The 25,574-nt window shown below is 43.9% G+C and overlaps 3 protein-coding genes across 9 annotated transcripts in view; 2 read left to right on the plus strand and 1 right to left on the minus strand.

The window, feature by feature from the left end:
• LOC144298080 (signal-regulatory protein beta-1-like) lies at positions 1–25,111 on the plus strand. Of its 3 annotated transcripts, none has more exons than XM_077872492.1 (6): positions 1–147; positions 14,383–14,736; positions 16,605–16,925; positions 19,956–20,032; positions 21,183–21,259; positions 24,837–25,111. In XM_077872492.1, the coding sequence occupies exons 1-5, from the start codon at positions 78–80 to the stop codon at positions 21,192–21,194; spliced, it is 834 nt and encodes a 277-aa protein (XP_077728618.1). In that variant the 5' UTR covers positions 1–77; the 3' UTR covers positions 21,195–21,259; positions 24,837–25,111. The 3 variants fall into 3 exon arrangements, with proteins under 3 accessions (XP_077728618.1, XP_077728620.1, XP_077728617.1); XM_077872494.1 differs by lacking the exon at positions 24,837–25,111 and adding an exon at positions 21,601–21,927; XM_077872491.1 differs by lacking the exon at positions 24,837–25,111 and adding an exon at positions 18,486–18,650 and having other exon boundaries at positions 21,183–21,237.
• The window catches only part of LOC144298082 (uncharacterized), an 83,531-nt gene that overhangs the window by 901 nt on the left and 57,056 nt on the right, over positions 1–25,574 (minus strand). The window lies entirely within an intron of this gene.
• The window catches only part of LOC144298074 (signal-regulatory protein beta-1-like), a 19,961-nt gene continuing 16,672 nt past the window's right edge, over positions 22,286–25,574 (plus strand). The window contains exons 1-2 of one of the 4 annotated variants that reach the window (XM_077872479.1): positions 22,286–22,492; positions 25,126–25,437. In XM_077872479.1, coding sequence (XP_077728605.1) covers positions 25,149–25,437 — 289 coding nt within the window. In that variant the 5' untranslated portion in view covers positions 22,286–22,492; positions 25,126–25,148. Of the gene's footprint in view, positions 22,493–22,572; positions 23,463–25,125; positions 25,438–25,574 lie in introns of those variants that run through there. The other 3 variants (XM_077872481.1, XM_077872478.1, XM_077872480.1) reach the window with 3 other exon arrangements.

Genomic DNA, 25,574 nt, shown 5'->3' on the forward strand with positions numbered 1-25,574 from the left:
ATTTCTTTTCTACAGAACAGAGGCTCATTTTCCCCAGCACACACATTTGCACAGAGCAGGGTCCTCTGGCCTCCACAATGTCAGCTCCTGCCTCTGAACCCAGCCCCCCTCCCTACCTGCTGCTGGCTCTGCTGTTGGGACTCACAGGTGAGCATTGCCTTGGGGGAGACTCCCCTTTCCCTGACTCCTCAACCTCTCCCTGCCCGTGGACACTGAAGGCCTCCAGGTAAGCACAGATGTGCTACCTAGGTCTGCCAAAGAAGGCCAAGGACTGGGTGTCATCTGAGAGCATGACATTAGGGATCTGAGCATTTCCTCTATGAATCCATCACCTGCAGCTGGTTACCAGAGGTGTCCAAACAGTTGATGCTTCAATGGGTAACAACGACAATGTTGCGTGTGTTCGTTGATCTAATCCTCACAATGCCCTGCCTGGTAGCTCAGACTGTCCTGATCGCAGATGGGGAACCTGAGGCAGGAAGAGCAGCAGGCCCAATATCACTTACTTAAGTCAGAGTGGCCCAGCTGGGATTCATGTCCAGGCCACCCAGCTGCACAGATCATTCTGTTAACCATGTTATGCTCCTTCATTCTCATTGGAGGCTAATTTCAGAAACATCAGAAAACACAGAGAGTCAAACAGAAGAAGAGCCATCACTTATCACACTCAGGGGTCTCTAGAGTTCCAGTTCTGTTCTGTGAACTCAGAAACTTTTATAAATGATGTGCTGGATGTTTCCTATGTGTCAAATTTTTTTTACTGAATTTTAACACGTTTTATAATTTCATTTATTCCTCAAAATGAACTCTATACTAACATGCTAGGCCACACATTATATATATGCGGGAATGCACTTGTGTGTGTGTGTGTGTGTGTGTGGGAATGCACTTGTGTGTGTGTCTTCACGTGTGTACATGTATAGGTGGGTGTGAAAAAGCTGCATATACAAACTTGCTCACGCACATGGAGGTTTTTCTTTCCTTTTTAAATTTAAAATCAAAATATAACATATAGTGTATTGTTAGTTGAAGAGGTACAGGTTAATGATTCATCAGTTGCATATAACACCTTGCGCCCATCACATCACGTGCCCTCCTTAATGCCTATGACCCCATACTCCCCACCCCTCTCCAGCAACCCTCAGTTTGCTTCCTAGGGTTAAGGGTCTCTGTGGTTTCTCTCTCTCCCTCTGATTTTGTCTTATATTGTTTTTCCCTCCCTTCCCCTATGATCCTCTGTTGTTACTTAAATTCCACATATGATTTAGGTCATATGATAATTGTCTTTCTCTGATTGACTAATTTCACTTAACATAATACCTTCTTGTTCAACCCACATCATTGCAAATGGCAAGATTTCAGTTCTTTGATGGCTGAGTAATATTCCACTGTATATATACCCTATATCTTCCTTATCCATTCATCCGTCCATGGACATCTGGGCTCTTTCCATAGTTTGACTATTGTGGACATTGTGCTATGAACTTTGGGGGACAGGTGCCCTTTCAAATCACTATGTCTGTATCCTTTGGATAAATACCTAATAGTGTAATTGCTGGGTTGTAGGGTAGCTCTATTTTCAACTTCTTGAGGAGCCTCCGTACTGTTTCCCAGAGTGGCTGCACCAGCTTGCATTCTCACTAACAGTATAAGAGGGTTCCCCTTTCTCTGCATCCCTGCCAACACCTTTCATTTCTTGACCTGTTAATTTTAGCCATTCTGACTGCCATGAGGTGGTATGTCATTGTGGTTTTGATTTGCACTTCCTTGATGTGGAGTACTGCTGAGCATTTTTTCATATGTCTGTTGGCCAATTGTTTGTCTTCTTTGGAGAAATGTCTGTTCATGTCTTCTGCCCATTTCTTGACTGGATTATTTGTTTTTTGGCTGTTGAGTTTGATAAGCTCTTTATAGATTTTGGATACTAGACCTTTATCTGATAAGGCATTTATAAATATCTTCTCCCATTCTGTAAGCTGTCTTTGATTTTTATTAAGTGTTTCATTTGCTGTGCATAAGCTTTTTATCTTGAGGAATTCCCAGTAGTTCATTTTTGCTTTTGTTTCCCTTGCCTTTGGAGGTGTGTCAAGCAAGAAACTGCTGCAACCAAGGTCAAAGAGATTGGTGCCTCTATTCTCCTCTAGGATTTGGATGGATTCCTGCCCACATTAGGTCTTTCATCCATTTTGAGTTTTTCTTCTGTATGTGTAAGAAAATGGTCTAGCTTAATTCTTCAGTATGTGGCTGTCCAATTTTCTAACACAATTTGCTGAAAAGAATTTTTCCATGGGATATTTTTTTCTGTCAGTAGTTAAAAGATTAAAATATCAAAGATTAGTTGACATAGAGTTGACGGTCCACTTGTGGGATCTATCTTCAGTTCTATTCATGTATGTGTCTATTTTTCTGCCAATACCATACTGTCTTACTGATCACAACTTTGTAATACAGCTTGAAGTTCAAAATTGTGATACCAGCAGCTTTGGTTTTCTTTTTTCAACATCCTTTGGCTTTTCAGGGTCTTTTCTGATTCCATACAAATTTTAGCTCTGTGAAAAATTCTGATGATATTTTGATAAGGATTGCATTGAATATGTAGATTGCTTTGGGTAGCAGATATTTTAACAATATTGGTTCTTCCCATCCATGACACAGGAAATTTTTCCAATTTTTTGTGTCTTCCTCAATTTCTTTTATAAGTGTTCTACAGTTTTCAGAGTACAGATCCTTTACCTCTTTGGTTAGGTTTATTCCTAGGTATCTTATAGCTTTTGTTGCAGCTGTAAGTGGGATCAACTCCTGAATTTTTCTTTCTTCTGTCTCATTGTTATGTACAGAAATGCAACTGACTTGTGTGCATTGATTTTATTTCCTGCTGCTTGCTGAATTCCTACATGAGTTCCAGCAGCTTTTGGTGAAGTCTTTTGGGTTCTCCACATAGAGTATCATGGCATCTGCCAAGAGTGAAATTAGATTCTTTACCAATTTGGATGCCTCATATTTCTTTTTGTTGTCTGAATGCTGAGGCAGGACTTCCAATACTATGTGGGACATCAGTGGTGGAAGTAGACATCTCTGTGGTGTTCCTGCCCTTATGGGAAGAGTTCTCACTTTTTCCCCCATTGAGGATGATACAGGAGTGGGCTTTTCACGTATGGCTTTCACAAAATTGAGGTATGTCCCCTCAATCCCTACACTGCAGACAGTTTTAATCAGGAAAGGATACGGTAGTTTGTCAAATGCTTTTTCTGCATCTATTGAGAGGATCATATGGTTCTTGTCCTTTCTTTTTCCAAAAAACTTCATTTATTTATTTGAGGAAGAGAGAAGAAGCAGAGGGAGTGGCAGAGAGAGAGAGGGAAAAGCAGGCTCCCCGCTGAGCAGGGAGCCTGACATAGTCTCAATCTTAGGACCCCAAGGTCATGACCTAAGCTTAAGACAGACACTTAACCAACTGAGCCACCCAGGTGCTCCAGTTCTTGCCCTTTCTTTTGTTAATATGGTGAATCACATTGATTGACTTGCAGATGTTGAACCACCCTAGCAGCTCTGGAATAAATCCCACTTGGTCAGGATGAATAATCGTTTTAATGTACTGTTGGATCCTATTAGTTAGTATCTTGGTGAGAAGTTTGGCATCCCTGTTCATCAGGGATTACTGGTCTGTAATTCTCCTTTTTGGTTGGGGTTTTTGTCTGGTTTTGGGATCAAGGTAATGCTGGCCTCATAGAAAGAGTTTGGAGGTTTTCCTTCCATTTCTATTTTTTTAAACGGTTTCAGGAGAATAGCTATTCAATCTTCTCTAAATATTATGTAGAATTCTGCTGGGAGGCCATGGGGTCTTGAACTCTTGATTGTTGGGAGATTTTTAATTACTGCTATAATTTCTTTCCTGGTTATGAGTCTGTTCAATTTTTCTATTTCTTCCTGTTTCAGTTTTGGTAGTTTACATGTTTCTAGGAACGCATCCATTTCTTCCAGATTGCCTGATTTGCTGGCATAAAATTGCTCATAATATATTCTTATAATTGTTTGTCTCTCTTCAGTGTGGGCTGTGATCTCTCCCCTATCATATGATTTTCGATATCTGGTTGCTTTCTCGTTTCTTTTTGGTAAGTTTGGCCAGGAGTTTATCAATCCTATGAATTCTTTCAAAGAATCATGTCCTAGTTTCATTGATCTGTTCTACTGTTCTTTTGGTTTCTATTTCATTGAGTTCTGCTCTAATCTCTATTAATTCTCTTCTCCTGCTGGGCTTAGGTTTTCTTTGCTGTTCTTTTTCTGGCTCCTTTAGATGTAAGGTTGTGTTGTGTATTTGAGACTTTCTTTTTCATGATTTTGTTTATTTATTTTTGAGAGACACACACAGAGAGAGAGAGAGAGAGAGAGAGAGAGAGAATGGCAGAGACACAGGCAGAAGGAGAAGCAGGCTCCATGCAGGGAGCACGATGTGGGACTCGATCCCAGGTGTCCATGATCAGGCCCCAGGCTGAAGGCAGCACTAAACTGCTGGGCCACCTGGGCTGCCCCTATATTTGAGACTTCAATGTTTCTTCAGAAAGGTCTGTAATACTATATACACCCACTTAACACCATCTTTGCTGCATCCCAATGATTCTGAACTCTTGTGTTTTCATTTTCATTTATTTCCTTGAATAAAAGAAAAATTCTTCTGTAATTTCCTCGTTGACCCATTCATTCTTTAGTAGGATGCCCTTTAACCTCCATGTATTTGTGTTCCTTCCAAATTTTCTCTTGTGATTTAATTCAAGTTTTAAAGCATTGTAGTCTGAAAATATGCAAAGGATGATCCCAATCTTTTGGTACCATTTGAGACGTGATTGTGACTCATTATATGATGATTTCTGGAGAATGTTCCATGTGTACTCGAGAAAAATGTGTATTCTGTTGATGTAGGAGGAAATGCTCTGAATACATCTGTAAAGTCCATCTGGTCTGTCATTCAAAGCCCTTGTTTTCTTGTTGACCTTCTGCTTAGATGATTTGTCTACTGCAATGAGTGTGGTGTTAAAGTTCCCTAGTATTATTATATTATCATCAATGTGTTTCCTTAATTTTGTTATTAACTGGTTTATATAATTAGCTGCTCCCACAGAGAGGCATAATATTTACAATCTTCTTGTTGGGCAGACCTTTTAATTGTCTTACAGTGTCCTGCATCATCTCTTATTACACTCTTTGTTTTAAAATCTAGCTTTTCTGGCATAAGGATTGCTACCCCATCTTTCTATTGATGTGCATTAAAATGATAAATGGTCCTCCACCCTTTCATTTTCAATCTGGAGGTGTCTTTGAGTCTAAAATGAGTCTCTTGCAGACACAATATCAATGGGTCTTGCTTTTCATCCAATATGACACCCTGTGCCTTTTGATTGGGGTTTTTAGCCCATTTACATTCACAGTAATCATTGAAAGATAGGAATTGAATTCCATTGTATTACCTGTAAAGTCCCTGTTTTTATAGATTGTCTATGTTCCTTTCTAGTCTATGTTACTTTTGGGCTCTCTCTTTGCTCCAAGGCTCCTATTTAATAGTTCTTGCAGTACTGGTTTAGTGTTCACAAATTCCTTTAGTTTCTGTTTGTCCTAGAATTTCTTTATCACTCCTTCTATTTTGATTGACAGCCTTGCTGGGTAAAGTATTCCTGGCCGCATATTTTTCTCATTGAGCATCTTGAATATATCATGCCTTTCTGTCCTGCCAGGTCTCTATGGACAGCTCTGCAGCTAGCCTTATGTTTCTACCCTTGTAGGTTCCAGACTTCTTGTTCTGAGCTGCTTTCAGGGTTTTCTCTTGGTCTCTGAGATTTGCAAGTTTCACTATTATATGTCGAGGTGTTGACATATTTTTATTGAGGTGTTGACATATTTTTATTGATTTAGAAAAGGAGTTCCCTGTGCCTCCTAGACTTGTATGCCTGTTTCCTTCTCCAGATTAGGTAAGTTCTCAACTACAATTTGTTCAATTAAATCTGCATCTCTCTCTCCATATCTGTCTCTGTTGTGTCTCTCTCCTCCACCTCTGCAACCTTAGTATTCTAGTATTATTTTGCTTTATGCTATCACTGATCTCCCTTTGTGATTCCATAGTTTTTCTCTTTTTCACACTGCCTTTTTCTCTCTTTCACAGTTGCCTTTTGCCTTCTATATTCTAATTCTCTTTTGCTTCATTTATCCTAACACTTAGAGCCTCCATTTTTGGCCACATCTCAATAATAGCTTTTTCTATTTCAGCCTAATTATATTTTAGTTCTTTTATCTCTCCAGTAAGAGATTCTCTAGCAGAGAACATTTCTTTTCTAGCCAGGCTTGTATCTTTATACTCATTGTTCTGAATTCTAGTGCTGACATCCTACTTATATCCACGTTGCTTTAATCCCTAGCAGTCCGTACTGCCTCTTTATTGGAATGAGTTTCTCTGTCTCGTCATTACATCCAGAAAGAATAGAAGAAAGAGAGAGAAAATAAAAAAAAATAGCAACCACACCAGAAAAATACAAACAAAACAAATCAAAGGAATATAGAAACAAAAGAAAGAGAGAGAACACTCTGTGTTCACCCAGCCTGTTACCGAGTGGTTTTATCTCAGGACACAACACTGTTTGGAGTCTCTAAATTTTAGGGGCTGCTCTGGCATGCACCCACGTGGTTCCTCCTGGAGAGGGAACGGGGTCTCCTGGGGTTTTTCAGTTTCCTGGGCCCCTGCTTAGAGAGTGGTCACCGAACATGCCACCGTTCATGGTTTACGGCAACACCTAGCTGAAAGCCCACTCTGAGCATGCTGATGCAACAGGCTTCCCCACTCCAATGCCTGCGAACTCTGCTGCCTTCCCTGTTATTCCTGTGATCCTGGGGATCCTGACGTCCCAGTCCCACCTGGGGTTCAGCCCCACTTGACTACCTGAGCCTTTCAGACAGGAATGTCTCCCACTGTAACAGACTTATAAAAGTTCCAAATTTTTACTCCACTGCTATATCTCGTTCTGGTACCTGCCTTACAGATGCTTCCTCTCTCTGTGGTTTATCTTTTGATATAGCGCCCTGTACTCACAACTCTGCACCTCCTACCTTGCAAAAAGCGGTCACTATTCTATTTGTAGAATTGCGGAAATTCAATTCTCAGATCTCCAGTTGATTTCACATGAGTTCAGATTGATTTGATAACTATCTAGGTGAATTCCAGGAACCAACAAAATTAGGGTCCCCTCTCCTTCTGTCGTCCTACCTCTGTAGAGGTCCACACATGGGATTTTTTGAAAACATTTTGCTTTTTTTTTTTCATAACATGTCCAGTCTCCATAAAATGAACACTGAACAGATATTTGGATCCTTGTCTCTCAGCTACTCACTCTCTTTTGAATTCTCTAAACCTATTGCTCACCCTCCACTAAGTTCTTAAGTAAAGCAAGTTTCTCTCTTGACAAAATGACTAGAACTTTGTGCATTACTACTCTGGAGATCCCCCTTCATGTAGGATCTGGGTGGGAAGAGGGGAAAGAAGGATAAAACATTGTGGAGCCTACTGACTGTATGATCTGCATCTCTAATTAAATCTTATCTTCGTCCCAATCCCAATTATCTGATGTTGGGTGATGCCTCCATGTCAGGAAATCTCATGAGGAATAAGTGTCCAATTTCTTGAACACTCACCATGTAGCACACACACCTGGAAATACCTACATCTCTTATGTCACGTTACCTTAGTATCCAAGCTAGACATTCTTGTCACTTCTATCTTACAGATAAGAAGAGGAGGCAGGCAAAGGTCCAAATCCCTCAATGGTACATGGGAGGGGTATGAGTGATTTTAGGCAATCTGATGCTAAATCTCATGGGCCTAGGCATTGATCTTCTCAAAGCCTACAGCCCCACTGCCATCCCATGAGATTCCTGTAGATCTGCCAAACAGTGTGGGAAGGGTGGAGTGTGGAGAAAAGCATTTGTGGTTTGCTTCTCTCAGACTCTTCTGTTTCCTGGGTATATGCAAATAGTTGTTTCTCCCAAGCCATGCATGTGGGAAGCTCAGATTCTGATGTAACTCCCTGAGAAATTCTCCAATGAAGATAGACCTCAGGGTCTCAGAACATGGTCACATTGCACTCTTCACACATTGCACAAATATTTACTATACACATACTAAGCAACAAGGAGTATTACACGAACATAGGGCACACTGGTGAATAGAAGAGACAAAGTAGTAGCACTCATGGAATGTATGTCATAATGGAGGAAAGGACAGGAAACAATAGACATAACAAATCGGAAACGACATTGCATTCAGCAACTTTTGAGTATTAAGGGAAAAAAACATGACAGATCATCTGGATAAGACAATGAGAGAATCTTCATGGTGGGATGTATTTACACAGGTGCCTGAGTGGCCATCGTGAGAAGGGAGATAGAGCACAGATTATAAGAAGGTTGGCCATGATTTTCTGGGGAAGAGCCTTGCTGAACAGCATGGGAACAGCATGAGAGTAGAATCCTCTGGCTCTATTCAAGGACTTGGGCATTGACTCTGACTGAAATGGTTGCCATTACAAGGTTTGGAAGAATAAGTGACGCGATCCCATATGAGTTCTAAATTATTCTAGTATTTGGTGTAGAATGACCACCTTGGCGCATAGACAGAAGCAACTAGAGCATTCAAGAGCTCATTGTGTTCAGGCAAATGAGGAAAAGTCTTGAGCAAGCTAGCAGCCAAGAGAAAGGGGAAAGAGGTCAGATTGCGGTCCATGCAGAAGGAGAGGTCAGGATATCCTGATATGTAGGATTTGGGGTGGGAAAGAAAAGCTCCAAGGCCTTGGGACTTGAGCGTCTGGGAAATGTGCAAGAATGTGGAGGCAATTGAGGAGTTCAGTTTGGGAAATATTAACTGTGATAGGTTGATTTCTATCTAAGGAAAATGTCAAGAGGCTGGTTGGACACACAAATCTGGAGTCAGGAGCAAGGTCTGGGCTAGAGGTAGAAATGTGAACTTTATAGATACAAAATGACAGATTTTCACCTTTCACTGGGTCCTCTTCAACCTTGACCCTCGCAATCTTCTTCCCTCTCTCCTCCAATATTCTCTCCATTTTACCATCCAACACACATTTCTATTTCTTCCCCTTTTTATCTTAGCAGTTCAGTTTCCTGACCCCAATCTGCTTCTCCAGACTTACAAACCACACCACCTGAAGTTCTTAGCAGGCCCGCAACCTGCCTGTTACAGCATGTGCCCCCCTGAGGAGGCATGTTTGCTTGCAAACTGCTAAGTGCATGGGTTTTACCAGTTCCCACTCAGCAAGGGTGAATGACAATGTTCTCGCTGAGGAGTAACCAAGAAATAGAAAAGAACCCTGGGTGTATGTGTGGTGCCACAGCAGCTGCTCCTCTGATTTATGTCTCTGCCTGGTTTTTAGGACACTTCAAGGAAAGGAGTGATTTTGTATTTCTTGATGTCCCCAGAGACTGGTTGGTCACTGAGACCGGAAATCCACCTGCAAAGTCTTGCAGCTGCAATTAAAGGATTGCCTGAGGGTGACTCAGATCCCTTCAACACATAGTTCATTGTCCAGATATAGCCAGCCATCCATAATTCTTTTCAGAACATGAGTTTGAAGCCTGCTATTTCCCCTGTTTGTGGCTCCCATGGTTCTATCTCCCCCTTGAAGGGCAGGTTTCTCAAATCTACAGCCTTTGGAACCATATCTTTTCTCTTTTCCCACCAACCATTTATTTCTAGTACAAAGCTTTACATGGGGTGATTACCTTCTGTGAGCATACAATTCTTACTGTGCTAAAATACGTGTACCATAAAATCTACTGTTTCAGCCATTCTTAAGGATACAATTCAGTGGCTTAAGTGCATTCACAATATTGTGAAAGCAGCACCACTGTACATTTCAGGAACTCTTTCAACATCGCAAGCAGACACTCCCCATCCATTGGACAAGAAATCCTCATTCCTTCTTCAGCTACAACTACTAGGAACGTCTATTTTACTTTTTTGTATGTATGAATTTGTCTTTCCTCAATATTTCATATCACTGGAATCACATATCTGTCCTTTTGTATATGGCTTATCACTTTACAATAGTATTTTTTAGGTTCACCCATAGAGTATATCAAAATGTCATTGTTTATCAAGGCTGAGTAATATTCCATCGAATATATCTACATTAACATTTTGTTTCTCCTTCATCACTTGATGGAAATGAATTTTTTCTACTAACCTTCAATTATTAAGAATAATGCTGGTATGAACATTGATGTCCTGACTACATACTTATAATTTAGTGGATATTTACCTAAGAGTTGAATTGTTTGGTCATATGGTAAATTATGTATTTTAAATTTGAAGAACACCATTGTTTCTACTGTGGCTGCACCATTTTATATTCTTACCAATGACGTATGAGAGTTTCAATTTCCCCACAGCTTAGTCAACCCGTATTTTCTGATTTCTTATTGTATTGTATTGTTTTGTTTTTGATAAAAGCCAGCCATTCTAAGGAATGAAGAGATATCTCACTGTGGTTTTGATTTTCATTTTTCCAATGACTGGTGATCTTCAACATCTTGTCATGTGCTTTCTCACCTTTTGAATACCTTCTTTGGAGAAATGTCTATTCTAGTCTTTGGTTCATTTTTTTTAACCGGGCATTTTGTTATTTGGTTGTTCAATTATAGTTCTTTATAATGCTGGTTATTAATCCATTGTGAGAAATATGCTTTGCAAAATGTGAGTTAACTTTCTCCTATTCTCTGAGTTATTTTGTCACTTTTGATATTGCCTTCTGCTGTACAAAGTTTTTAAATTTGGTGAAGTCCAATTCATATATTCTTTTTTTCTTATGTGTGCTTTTGAGGTCATGCTCTAGAAATCACTTCCAAATCCAATTTCATGAGTTTTGCCTATAGTTTTTCCTCAGATGTTTATGGTTTTATCTCTTACACTTAAGTCCTTTCAACATTGGGTTCTAGGAAAAAAGATATCTAATGTGAAGAATAAAATTGAACCCTTACCTTGCTCTACATAGAAAAATGAACTCTAATTTGAGTTTTATTCTTCACATTAGATATCTTTTTCCTAGAACCCAATGTTGAAAGGGTTGTTCTTTCCTCTATTGAATAGCCTTGGCACTCTTGTTGAAAATCATTGGACCTTACATGTGAGGGTTTGTTAGGGTCTCTATTATATTCCATTGTTGTATATCTGTATTCTATTCTCAGTATCACAGTACCATGATTATTACAGCTTGTAATAGATTTTCAAATAAAGAAGTGTGAGTTCCCCAACTATGTTCTTTTCCAGGATTGTTTGGTGATTTGGCGTCCCTTGAGATGAATTTTAGAGGGGGGATTTTCGGTTTGGCAAAAAAAAAAAAAAAAAAGCCATGTTGATTTTGATAGTGATAGTGTTTGAATCTCAAGATTGCTTTAGGTAATCCTGATGAAGTCTGCCAATCCACCAATGCAGGATGTTTTTCCATTTACTTATGGCTTCTTTCATTTCTTTCAGCAATGTTCTGCATTTTTCAGTGTTTTGTGTCCATGCAAAAATTTACTTCTAAGTATTTTATATTTTTTGATGTTAGTATAAGTGGAATTGTTTGCTGAATTACCTTTTTGAGTTGCTCATCACTAGCATATAGAACGCTCCTGGTTCGTGACTATTGATTTTGTATAACACAAATGAGCTGAATCAATTATTAAGTCTAACAGTTTATGTTTATGTGAGGAATCTTTAGGATTCTACTCATGAAATCAGGTCATGTACAAAAGACATAGTTTTACCTATTCCTCTACAGCTTAAGTGCTATTTACTTATTTTTCTTGCCTAATTGCATTTCTGGAATCTCCAGTATTGTGTTGATACAAGTGGTGAAAGTAGACATCTTTGCCATGTTCCTGGTCTTAGAGAAAGCCTTTCAGACTTTCCCCATGAAGCACGATGTCAGCTATGGTTTTGCATGTATTACTTTATCGTTTTATAGAAGTTTCCATCTATTGGTAGTTTACTTGTTTTTATCATGAAAAATCTTTAATTTTGTTGACTGATTTTCCTGCATCAAATGAGATATCATGTTCATGTATTCTTAATTCTGAAATTTGGTCTATTACACTGTCTGATTTTCATGTGTGAATCATCCCTGTATTCCACGAGGAATTTCACTTGGTCATTGTGTATAATTCTTTTAATATGGTGTTGAACTGGTGTTGCTGATGCTTTGTTGAGCATTGTTCCATCAATATTCAGACAAGATATTGGTGTGCAGTTTTCTTGTAGTTCCTTTGTTGGCTTTGCTATCAGCATAACGCTGCCCTAGGATGAGTCTCAGAAACGAGAAATGACTTAGGAGACTTTTTTTCCTCTTAAATTTTTTGGAATAGTTTGAAGAAGATTAGTGTTAGTGTTGTGTTTGTTTGTTTTTTAATTTTTGGAAAGAGTCTCTCATGAAGCTATATGGTCCTGGGCTTTTCTTTGTTGGGAGATTTTTGATTATCAATTCAGTCCCTTTACTAGTGATATCCTATTCAGAAGTTCTATGTGTTCATGATTCAGTCATAGTAAGTTGAGGGTGTCTCGAAATTTGTCCATTTAATCTCGGATATCTGGTTAATTGGTGTACAATGTTTGAGATATTCTTTTAGCATCCCCTTTATTTTTATCGAATGGTTAGTAATATATTCCTCTTATTTCTGACTTTAGGTGGTGAAATTATTTCTGTTTTCTTTGTAGTCAATCTAGTTCAAATTTGTCAACTCTGTTGGTCATTCTGAAAAGGTACTCGAGTTTGTTTATTTTCCCTCTTGTTTTTCTATGCACAGTTTTTAAATCTCTAGTCTTCTTTACTTCCTTCATTGCGCTGGCTTCGGGTTTATTTTTCACGTCTTTTTCTAATGTCTTACAATGATAGTTGTTAATAGATTTGTGATCTTGCCTCTCTCTAAATCTAAGCATTACACCTATAAATTTTGGCTGGCACTGCTGTCACCTCAGACCATAGGTTTGGGCATGTTGTGTTTCCATTTTCTCTTTTTTCTTTTTTGTGTGTGTTTCTATTTACATTTATCTCAAGATGTCCTCTAAATCCTCTGTGATTCCTACCTCACCCTTTTGCTTATTAAGAGTGTGTTGTTTCATTTCAATAGATTTGAGAATATTGATTTCCTCTTCTGTTACTGATTTCTAGTTTTATTTTACAAAGAGCTTCATCAGCTCCCTGCTTGAATAGTCCTTCTAATAAGTTGCCTGCTCACTCAGCCTGTGCTATACAAAAGGTTATCTAACTAACTGGTTTCTATAATTGCCTGGGAAGACATGTGGTCAACGTGGCCTAGCACAGAGGTCCGTATCCTAATACCCAGAACCTGTGAACAGTTCTCTCTAACACAGCCAAGGAGATTTTGCAGAAGTCGTTATGAATCTTGATGTGGGATTATTTTAGATTATCAAAATGGCCCCGACATAGTCACAAGAGTCTTTGTAAGAAGGAGGCAGGAAAGCCAAAGGTAGAAAAGGAGAAGTGGGAATAGAGGCAAGAATTTGATATGTTAGAATATGGGAACTATGAGTAAAGGAATGTGGACAGCTTCTAGAATTTGGAAAAGCAGGGAAGAGATCTCCGGAAGAAAGGCATCATGACTGACCCTTGGTGTTAGCCCAACAACACTAATTTTGGATTCCTGATCCCAGAATTTTAAGATACTACATTTATACAGTTTTCAGGCACTAAATGTTTAATAATTTGTTACAACAGCATTTGGAAACTAATATAATGTGATTTCAGAATGGGAAAAAAATCCCAGAGATTTAAAACATTGTGTTACTTCTCATTTAAACTACCTGTTCCTTGTGTATTGGAGGCTCTGCCATCACTGTCACTCAAGTATCCAGACAAAGGAAGGGACCTCAGCATGGGATTTGCATGTGAAAGAGGAAAGTCGGTCCACAGAGGTTCTTGAAGTTAAATGCACAGCCCAGAAAATACATGTTCCCTTCAGCTCACACACAGTGGTCTAACGAAGTCTCGTGGTCCTGCTGAATGCCAGGGATCAGAAAGTACAAACTTTCATGAGGCTAGAAAGTGGACACCCAGAGACTTTTGGTGAAGTATGATGCTTCCAGAGTGTTGAGGCACTCAGACCTGGTGTGCCACACCACTGTGTCTCTCTGTGCCTTAGTTTCCTCATTTCGGATAGGGTCTCACCTTATAAGCTCATTTTGAGGGCTGCATGCATGTACATGCAACATGCCGAGTCACGTCCCACTCACGGGGTGCACTCAGTCAATGAGCTGTTGTGGATCAACCCTTGAGGAAACATGCAGGATCACATAAGGATGGATAAATGACTGCTTTGTTTCCCCTCCAGGTGTGGCAGGTGAGGCAGAGCTGCAGGTGATCCAGCCTGAGAAGTCAGTGTCTGTCGCGGCTGGAGAGACAGCCACTCTGCGCTGCACCCTGACCTCCCTGATCCCCGTTGGGAAAGTTGTGTGGTTCAGGGGGACCGGGCCAGGCCGGGAGGTGATCTTCCATTACAAAGGAGGCCACTTCCCCCGAGTAACAAATGCTTCAGACTCTACAAAGAGGAACAACATGGATTTTTCCATCCGCATCAGTAATACCACCCCAGCAGACACGGGAACCTACTATTGTGTGAAGTTCCAGAAAGGAAACCCCGATGTGGAGTTGAAGTCTGGACCAGGCACCCTGGTCACCGTGAGTGGTGGGTATGGCATGACATCCTTCTTCCCCTGGTTGTGACAAGTCAATAAGAATGCCCTCCATTGTCTAGGCAACTGCTAAGAATCAGGTGTTGTAGTGGGTACCCCTGATTTCAGCCCCTTCCACAGATCAGAGAAGTTGAGGTCTAGAGATGTTATGCTATTTGCTCAAAGTGACCAGTGGGAAAATAGTGGGAAAATCTAGAATCGCAGGCTGAGGGCTCCACAGCTCTTACCTTTTCCAATCCTGACCAGCCCTCTGGTTCCAGGGATAAGGGAATGAAAGTCTGAGTGACTTACCCAGTCACGAGATCTGACCTCAACCCTGGCTCCAGAGAGCACTCCCCTCAATGTATCACTGTTCTCTTTACTCAGCACTTATTGAGCACCTGTTGTGTGCAGGCTCTGCTCTGGGTGCTGGGGAAGCAGCAGGGAACAAAACAGGCAAGAGCTTCTCTCTCATGAAGCTTAAGTTCCCTTCCCTTCCAGTGACAATAAATGCCCCCTTGGCAGAGAGGTGGGTCAATGTCTTTCTTTCAGCTTCAGAAAAATCACAGTGAGAAGAGGCACAGGCTCAATGTTTACTCTGACATCTCACTTTGGAAATGATGCCAGAGTTTGGGCATATGTTGTGAGTCTGTAAAGAAAGCTTCATGCAATTCGAGTTCTAAATCACAAAATAGTGACTTAATCTCCCCACAGCCCCTGGACAGAGACAGGGAAGGTAGCTTCATCCTGATGGTACAAGTATTACAGAACTTCCCAGTGGCACATCCCCTGAGGACGACGGGGGGCGTCTTCTGGAGGGTGTTTTAAGTCTCTTGAGCAAGAGTTCCTATTCTAGACTCAGTTCTTGGGACCCCACGTCTTCCCTCTGTTGCTGTGGCATCAGCAAGTCTTGGCAGCCAGAAGGACCCTTCCCCATAATTGCTTGCAGTGCAGAAACTCAGAGGAAAAGGAGGATGGTGTCACTGTCGGGCAGGGAAAGTGGGACACTTGCTCAGTTGTGGACAAGAAGCCTGGAGGCCACAGGAAGTCCCTAGGGATGCAGTAAGGGGTCGGAGTAACCTCTTTGTACCCGGATGAAAATAGTTTGGTTCCTTGGTGAGGTATAGACAGAGACTATCCAGGGGGGTTCTCTCACAAAGTTGTCTTCATTTTTACAGATAAGGAAATCATAGGGAAAAATTTCCAAAGCCAAGCTCTGCACAGGGGCAAGCAGCTCCATTTACTAGGGCTTGAGGAGAATATTCACAGGGGGATTCAACATTATAATGAGGTTGACTTAATTGTAGGTCACTTTCTGATTCATCTGCTCCTTTCATCTGCATTTCTGTGTTAAATTCCAAACAACTGCGTCATTGCCTCACTTGCCCCTCACTGCAACCCCAGGGAAAGAGAAATGCCCGCTGTCCCATTTCACAAATGGGGGAGCCGTGCTGTGCCATGGCCACACCTCTGGTCAGCCAACCAGCCTGGTTCTGGCTTCCATGGGGTCCTGCTCCGCCCCTGCTTCCTCTGTAAGGAAGCTGCACAGGCTCTCTGAGGTTTCCAGGGTGGGAGGGAGGAACCCTGGATACCAAGAGTGAGAGCCATCAGAAATGTCCTTCCTGTGCCCAGATTGCTGGGAAGTCACCTGGCAGAGGAGAGAAGGGACTCTGAGGTCAGGCCTGGAACTAACTGCACCTGAGCCCCTGGGCCCAATTCACAGTTCAGCTCTGGAACCTCGTGTCCTCCTCGGTTGATGAGGAGATGACACTGCCCTCCTCACACTATCAGGAGGGCTGAGGCTTCTCCACAGTGTCACACACGTACGGTTAGTGCTGATGACCACAGTCATGCTTACTGTTCATTGATGCTCCTCTTGTAGCCAAACCCTCTACCCCCGTGGTGTCCGGCCCTACGGCCAGGGTCATGCCTCAGCAGACAGTGAGCTTCACCTGCAAGTCGCACGGCTTCTCCCACAGAAACATCACCCTGAGATGGTTCAAAAACGGGAATGAACTGACAGCCTCTCATACCAGTGTGTACCGAGACGAAGACAACGCTTCCTACAGCATCTCTAGCACAACCAAGCTGGTGCTGGCCCCGGGGGATGTTCGCTCCCAGGTCATCTGCGAGGTGGCCCACGTGACCCTGCAGGGGGACCCTCCTCTTCGTGGGACTTCCAGCTTATCTGAAGTTCTCCGAGGTAGATGCCCCTCACCCCCAGCCCAAGCCCAGGTTGCCCCCAAGCCTAGGAGCCTGCCCCTCCCCTACTCTCTACTCTTGGCCTTCCATTGCCTGGAGTCTGTCTCCTCACAGGCCCTCCCAGTCACCCTGCACCTACATGTACAGTCACCTACAGTCACCTCCCCTGTTTCCATGGCAGCTGCCTAGTAGACACCTACTAGGTGCTGGGGACAGGGAGCCCAGCCAGGGTCCCCCATCTTGGTGCTCAGTGGCCTGGGGGGCCTCCTACCTTATCTGTTACCACCCTGCAGGATGCCTGCTACCTACCTCTGTGGCAGTTCACCTCCTCTCGGCAAGGAGGCCAAGGCCAGGTGGTGGCACAGGCCACATAATTAACAGTACAAACTGAGAATGCAGGGCCCCTTGTTCAGAAATCATTACGAGTTTCAAGGTCGTGATGGCAGAGCAGGACATCAGGTGCAAGTCTGTCATAGTGCATGCCCTGCGCAGCTGCAGGGGTCTCACACCTGTAGTGCTCACTCTGCCCTTTGCTTGGAGAAGCAGGCTTAGCAGGCACTGTGTGTGGGAGGCCTGGGCTGGGGAGGACCCCTCTCTGCAGGAAAGGAACCCAGCTGGTGAATATTCAAGCAAGAGGGTCCTTGGAGGTCACCTGACTCAAACCTCTCCAAGTCCAGTTGTAGAATCTGAGGCCCAGAGAGGTGGCCCAAGGTCACCCTGCAAACTGGTAGCAGAGCCCAGATCACAACCCCAGCCCTGGGACCCTCCCCCTCTCCGTCCTCTCCATTTTTTCCCAATTGCCCCTACCTCATGCAGTATGGAAACCCTTCACCTGCTGACACTTTGCAAATGTCTATCTCCCCCTCCCCACTATCCTTGTCTCTCCCCCAAGCTCCAGACTCCACAGCTACAGTGGCCTCTTGCTTTACCTCCTCCACTCCCCATACCACCCTCCTCCCCCACCACCCTGACCCTCCTCCTACCCCGCTCCCAGCCACCTGCGAGTACTTACAAATCAGATCTTATCACACCTCTGCCCTCAGCCTATTGATGCATTGCATACAATTGTAATCCAACCTCTTTACCACAGCCCATGAGACAAGGCCTTGTGGTTTCTGCCATGACCATTTGTCCCCCTCCCCCTGCTCCTGTTTGATGACCTGCTGTCAACCAGCTGCACCCAGCTCACACCCACCTTGCATGCTGAGTCCTTCTCTGCAGCTCTTTTCTCCAAGATGGGCCCGTGGCTTCCCTTCATTCAGGTCTCAGTTCACATGCATCTCCCTCCACCCCTCCCCCCCCCCGAGGTTTTCCCATGCAGTCTTTCATATCAGTTAACCCTCCCTGAAATGATGGTGCATACTTGTTCTTTTATTTTTAGGCTCCCTTCTAGAACATAGCTTCCTGAGAATGGAGGGTGGAGACCAAGTGAGCAAGTGCTCACTGCTCACTTGCTCAGCGGCTTGCTGGCTCCTGGCATGTAATTGGTGCTCTATAAAGAGCTGTTGTGGGAATGAGAAAACTCATAATGAAATGAAATCATTTAGCATACATGTGTCAGGTGCTGTGCTAGGTACTGAAGACTCAGACATGGAGCAAGTGGACAGTGGTTCCTGTCCTCAAGGAGATGGATCACCGTCTTGGGAGACACACATTTTTGGAGGAGCAGCAGGGTGACAGGAGTGGCTTGTCTAGGCTGAATCTAAGCCTCATCTGAGAAGATGAGGTAGGGGGAATGGTGATGGATCCTTGCAAGACGGGGTTGGATTTTAGGGATCACTGTTGTCTCTTTTCTGAGGAACTAGGTTCTGTCTCTCTGACTCTTCAGCCCATTAGGCCAGGGCTCGGGTCCACACTCATGATGCATTATTCTCTTGGGGCCTTCCATCCATAAGACATTGTACTTGCAAATTGTTTGAGATCCACTTCCTGCTGTCACTGGAATCAAGAAGATTGGTGTGGCTCCCCTCGCCTAGCCTCGCCCAATGGGCACAAGGTCCAGCTTGGCTGAGCCTTGTGGTTACCTTGGCACTCCTCAGGCAACCCCAGAGAGGATTCTAATCTCCCACTTCTCCTCAAGACATCCAGCTTCAGCTGCCCTTCATAGGCAGATTGCCCACGGTTATACCCCTTAGAGCCCCAGCCTGGTGTTGCCAGTCCCTTCCTTTCTTGCAGGTGGCATGATTGAAGACTAAGGGAAGAACAGGGCCCTTGGGGACAAAGTCAATTCCTCCAGGAAGCCTTCTCTGCTTTCTCATTAGCAGTGCCTCCTCCTTTTCCTTACCCCCAGAGCACACATCCTTTCTTGTTTGTTTATCCAAACATTCGTTCATCCAACCAACAAACATTCATTGAGCACCTACCATGCCTCCGGCACTTATTCACAGTGGTAAACAAAAACATGGGCACTGCCCTCACAGAGCTTACAGTTTAATAAAGGAAATTATGCAACTAATTGCAAGTTATAAAATAAATTAGATCGGTGAAAAGTGCTATGCTAGAGAAGTACCCAAATTTGTGTGTGTGTGTGGGGGGGTGGGGGTTGAACATCAGGGTAAAGATGGCTTTCCTAAGGAAGGAATGTTTCACCCAAGACAGTACTGTCCAAAATGGCAACCAATGGCTACTGAACATTTGAAATGTGGCAAGTGCCACAAAAGAAGTGAATTAAAAAAAATATATACATATTTATAAAATGTATTTAAAAATATATATATATATACACACACACACATATTTTAAAATTGAAGTAAACATATGGTATTATATGAGTTTTGGGTGTGCAATATAATGATTCAGCAATACTATACATTACTCATTGCTCATTATGATAAGTGTACTCCTAATCCCCATCACCTATCTCACTCATCCTCCCACCCATTCTCCCCTTGGGAACTATCAGTTTGCTTTCTGTATTCAAGAGTCTGGAGTTTTGTTTGCTTGTCTCTTTTTTTCTTAGTTTGTTCATTTGCTTTGTTTCTTAAATTCCACATATGCATGAAATCATATGGTATTTGCCTTTCTCTTTCAGACTTACTTCACTTACCATTGTACTGTCTAGCTCTATCCATGTTGTTGCAAACGGCCAGATTTCCTCTTCTTTTAGGGGTGAGTAATATTCCATTGTGTGTGTATATATATATAATATCTTCTCTATCTATGGGTGGATATTTAGGTTATATCTCTATCTTGGCTATTGTAAATATTGCAATAATATAGGGATACATATATCTTTTCAAATTACTGTTTTCATTTTCTTTGGATAAATAGTGGATAAGTGGATAAATAGTGGATAAGTAGTGGAATTACTGGATCATAGGGTTCTATTTTCAATTTTTTGACGGACCTCCATATTGTTTTCCACAGTGGCTGCACTAATATGCATTCCCACCAACAGTGCACGAGGGTTCCTTTTCCTTCCCATCCTCAGCAACACTTATTGTTTTTTATCTTTTTGATTCTGGTCATTCTGACAGGTGTGAAGTGATACCTCATTGTGATTTTGATTTGCAGTTCCCTGATAGTGAGTGATGCTGAGCATGTGTCTGTTGGCCAACTGCATGTCTTCTTTGGAAAAATGTTTATTCAGGTCTTCTGCCCATTTTAAAATCAGGTTGGAGAGGTTTTTTTGGTGTTGAGTTGTAGAAGTTATTTATATATTTGAATAATAATCCCTTATTGGGTACACCTTTTGCAAATAACTTCTCCCATTTGGTAGGTTGGCTTGTCATTTTGTTGATGGTTTCCTTTCCTGTGCAAAAACCTTTTATTTTGATGTAGCCACAAGAGTTTATTTTTGCTTCTGTTTTCCTTGCCCCAGGAAACATATCGAAAAAAATGTTAGTAAGGCCAATGTCCGAGATATTATTGATCTGTGTTTTCTTTAAGAAGTTTTGTGATTTCAGGTGTCATATTTAGATCTTTAATACATTTGGAGGTTTTATTGTGTATAGGATGAGAAAGCAGTCCAGTTTCATTCTTTTGCATGGGGCAAAATGCAGGTGGAGGAACTGAATTTTTAATTGCATCTAATTCTAATTAATTGAAATTTAAAAACTGAAGTGGTTTCTTTATTAAACACAACTTTATTTTTTGGTAAGACTACATTTCATTTTGTTGAAATTTTCAGAGACTAAAGAAAAAAGTGTAAACATCACAGTATTTTTATAGCGTTTACTTTTTGAAATGATAGGATTTCAGATGTTGAGTTAAAATATAGTAGTTAAAATTAATTTCATGTTTCTTTTTACTTTTTCAGCATGGATACTAGAAATCTAAAGCTCCCTGTGGCTCTCACTGTCTTTCCACTGAGAGAGCTGAGATAAGAGCAGAAAGGTGAGTAGGAGGAGTTAACAGGTGGAAGAAGCCTAAGAGGTATTGGGACTGGGTCGCACTTCTCAGGATGGAAGCTCACATTTATTTAGCTTTTATCTTATGCTCAGGACTTCAGACATTATATACACAAGACTCAGTCACAGATAAATATCACTAGCCTCTTGCTACATGTTAGGAAACTGAAGCTCGGGTTTGACCAAGGTCCTGTGACTGGTGCAACCACTTCATTGAGCTGCTGAACTTGGCAGGGGTCCCGGCCTACACTAGTTTTATTTATTCTCTGAGCCCTGCTTCCAGCCTAGCTCTGTCACATTTCTTCTGCTTGCCTCTCCATCTCTTAGGCAAAGCCCACATTTCTGGACACTTGCCGGAAGATGCTCTAGGAGAGTTGAAAGAATGGGTGGCCACAGATGAATCATTTCATCAAACTCTTATGAAAAAGCTCTTCTGTGTTAGGCCCTGTCTAAAGCCTAGCCCCATCAAAACGGTTTCCAGATGCCAACAATACATCCAGCACAGGGCCAACACTACTCCTTCCCTCCCCACCACCAGCGCAGCCCCCAAATCTCTGCTGTGAGATCTGGAAGGGTTGGAGGCAAAGTGGTCCTTTTGTTCCTCATCCAGTCCCTAATCGGGTCCCAGATGTGAGTCCTTCTGAGGGCCCTGTGGGAGTGCACGTTCGTGTGGGCATGCATGCATGCATGTGTATGTGTGTAGGGAATGCACGTGCATGTGGGTGTGGGGAGTGCATGTGCATGTGGGCATGCGCATGTGTGGGCATGCACGTGTGTGTGGAATGGGGGTGCCCACAGCACAGCTGTCTCTCCTGCCCGGTCTGATCCAGCTCTGCAGCTCTGCCCTCAGAGTCCATGCTTCAATCTCTTGCTTCTGGGACCCTTGTGAGCAGGCTGCTGACAGGACACTCTGAGCTTAGCCATCCTCCTTCCTGGGGGCTCTCTGAGGACCTGGCTCCCAGCCAGTCCACAGGGGGGAAGTGCGGGCTGTACCTCCACTGCCCCATCTCTTTTCACTTCCTTTTTCTCCTTTTAGTGTAGGAAGCCCACTGGTGGTTGGCCTCAGGAGAAACCTGGAGGAGGAAAAGCTTACTTCTCCTTCCTGCAGGCACCCCATCCCTAGGAACTATATTTGGGGGGATGCCATGCCTGGCTGAGGTGACAAAGGGAGAGATTCCAAGGCAGTCTCCCCAAGGCTAACCACTCTCTCCACAGCTGGGTAGGTGAAACAGACAGCATGGGGGCAGTGAGATGGCTGGGGGCCCAGCCAGTTTTTGCCACTTTTTATTAGCCCTGAGAAGGTACCTGGTCCCATTTATTATTATTGAGTCCCTACCATGTGCCCAGCACATTGCTAGAGGCTGGTGACAGCAATGAAGGAAAGACAGCAATCCTCACTGCCAATCATTGTTCGTTGGGAAAAGGGATCAAGAACGAATAAGTATACATGTCAGAGCTAGCCATTGGGAAGCCAAATCTAGTAGCATAAGGGGGTGGGGAGTGGCCAAGGGGAGAGACCAGGGTCTTGGTAGCTGTATTTAACATTTGGCTTCCCCCAACTCAGAGCCTGCTAGATCATTCTGGGCACCAGGAGAAGCCCCACCACACTGCGCCAGCCTAGTGAAACTGGGTTTCCGTCTGTGCCCTTTCCTTGGTTTTATTTGGTTGCATATGTCCCAGCTCACTTTATCCAACCCATTCTGTAGACCCAGGAGGCATAGTGGGCTGGGCAGAGCAGGCCATTAGTCACATTTGTTCAGTGTCGAGGACGCTCCGCACATCCCAGGGAGCTCTGTGGCTCTAAACTCAGGGTGGAGTCCGGCCTCCTCCCACTGCCGCTCATGCGGCTTCAGGGATAGTCAGCACCCAGGCTAAAAGTAGCAGACATCTCCCTGGCTACAGGCCCCAGGCTTGGGAGTTTGGGCTTAGAAAGGAGGCCTGGGCCACAGAGACCACTTCTCTCTCTGTGGCTCAAGCCACTGCTCCAGACTCTGAGTGGGCATGTGTCCAGGAAGTGTGTGACTGGTCCTCAACTGTTGGGAGACCAAGCAGTAGCTTCCAGGCTCATTCAGAGTCATCCAGGGTTGGTGCCCAGCACGGACCTGGGACACTGAGCCTCCTCACCATGGCCACTACACGTGGGCAGGCCCTGGGCACCCTGCTGCCCACCCTTCTGCTGGGACTCACAGGTAAGTCCTGGGTGCTGCCCAAAGACACCCTCAGAGCTGGCAGGGAGGCCCTGGGGAATCCCTAAACCCAGCTGTCTTGTGTTGCAGGGGTCTGGGCCCTAGAGGACTTAGCTTAGCCCTTTGCCTACGACAAGGTGTTTGTTTGTGTCCTTTCCTCACTGTAGACATGGTAGGAAATGAAGGTGGTGGGAGGTTGGGGGTCAGGAGGACACGAGGGCTAGAGACTGAGGAAGCACAGGGAGAGAAAAAGAGTCCACCTCCCACCTGGGCTCCCTGATGTCAGCTCTGGTCTGAGTGGCTAGCAGACCTAGGTCAGAGAGGGCAAGAGGGCCAGAGAGACAGAGTTAGAGGGCCCTCGAGTGTTGGTATCTCTGGCGTTGTGGGAAGAGTACAGGACTCTCAATCAGATAGACCTGCCTGACATTCCTTCTTAGCCCGCAGCAGGCTGGATGATCCTGTACAGGTCACTAAACCTCGTTGTCTCTGTCTCCTTTTCTGGGATGAATTCCCCCATCTTCCACGGGGAGGAAGATGTTTTGTAGATGTGCAGCTTCATTCTAAGACTTCTGATCAGTTTCTTGGGTGTTCAGAGTGCCTGGAGGGGGAAGAGAATCTAGTTCTGCAGTTGTCCTGGGATGACACTAGGATGCAGATGCTAGGCTAGAAGAGGATGGGCAATACTGCCTCAGGTAGAGAGAGCTCCCCAACCCTGGAGGTGAGCAAGCAGAGGGTAGATGCCAATGAGATGTGCACATTGAAGGACCTGATTAGGAGGGCCAAACGTCTCTGCCCCAGGTGGCTTTCGACTTCACACTGATGTCCAAGAGGGAAATCTCAAGTCCTCACCACATCTCTCCCCAAAACCAGAACCATCCACCTGATGTCCAAGAGAAAAGCCTGGGAGACATTTCCCCATAATCCACGGTGTCCCCATAGTGGAGGACAGACCTTTTCAGTCACCAAGTCCTGCTGGCTGTATCTGTCACATGGGTCTCGGGTCCCCCCATTACCCACCACCCTGATCCAGGCAGGCCTGTGCTGCCTCCTTACTGGTGTCCCTACTCCCATCCTGCCATCCTCCCTTCCATCCTCCACACAGCAACCAGTTTCCTTCTAAACCATGTCTATGAGGCCACCTGCCCTTGCGTTCACAATCTCCAATGGCTTCCCGTCACACTCAGAATAGAGTCAGAGGCATCACCCTGTACCACAGGCTCTTCCCCATGTGGACCTCTCAGTTCATGATGCTTGGTTCTCTCAGCCTCTCAAGCCCACCAAGCTCTTCCTTCCAAGGTATTCTTCCAAGGCTGTTCCCACTTTCTAGAACATTCTTCCTTTGCCCTTTCTCATGGCTGCCTCCTATCCATCCCTCAGGTTCAGCTCGAAATGTCACCTTCTTCAGGAAGCCTTCTACATTCTCTTCTAGAATAAGCCTTCTGGCACTTTTTTTACCTTGCACTTCACATTTCCCTGAAGCTGAGCCCCAGTTTTAATGACATATTTGCTTGTTTACTTGTAATCTTCCGTTTTATGCTCCCCATGGCTGGAACGAGACACAGTGCGTAGTTAAGCCCACAAGGCCTGACGTGCCATGGGCAGCCCTCAAGGGCCATTGAGTGTCGTATGCATCCTGTTCTGTGTGGTCACAAGCTCTCTTTCATAGCTGGGCAGCCCTTCATCTCTCTGATGGGCCCATCTCAGAGGACAACCCCAGGAAATCCGGTGCCTTTCAACTGTACTGCTGGCCCCTTTAGCTCCTGGGACTTCAATGTCACCTGGAAGAAGGGCAGAGACGAGCATCCAGCCTCAGCTCAGTACCTGGTGATTAATGACAAAGGCAACTATTCTATCACCAGTAAGGTGTGGGTGACACTGGCCCACCAAGATATCTTATTGGGGATCACCTGTGAAGTCACCTACACGGCGCTGAAAGAGCCTCTGCGAAAGACCATGAATCTCTCCCAAGTGCTCCAAGGTGGGGGTGCAGTAGGTGGCGGCGCGGGGTCACGACCTGAGCAGAAGGCAAATGCTCAACCACTGAGCCACCCAGGCGTCCCTTAAAAAATATCTTATTTGTTCAACCAGTAGTGAATGTCTACCGTGTGCCAGGCA

The sequence above is a fragment of the Canis aureus genome, chromosome 26 (assembly GCF_053574225.1).
Source record: "Canis aureus isolate CA01 chromosome 26, VMU_Caureus_v.1.0, whole genome shotgun sequence".
NCBI lineage: Eukaryota > Metazoa > Chordata > Mammalia > Carnivora > Canidae > Canis > Canis aureus.

What these genes read in the sequence shown, in the direction of transcription:
- LOC144298080 (XM_077872491.1), top strand. Translation starts at nt 78, where the DNA reads ATGTCAGCTCCTGCCTCTGAACCCAGCCCCCCTCCCTACCTGCTGCTG. An exon ending in CACCCTGGTCACCGTGAGTG is followed by an intron (nt 14,737 to 16,604) that starts GTGGGTATGGCA and finishes CTCCTCTTGTAG; the next exon opens with CCAAACCCTCTACCCCCGTG. An exon ending in CTTATCTGAAGTTCTCCGAG is followed by an intron (nt 16,926 to 18,485) that starts GTAGATGCCCCT and finishes TACATGTGTCAG; the next exon opens with GTGCTGTGCTAGGTACTGAA.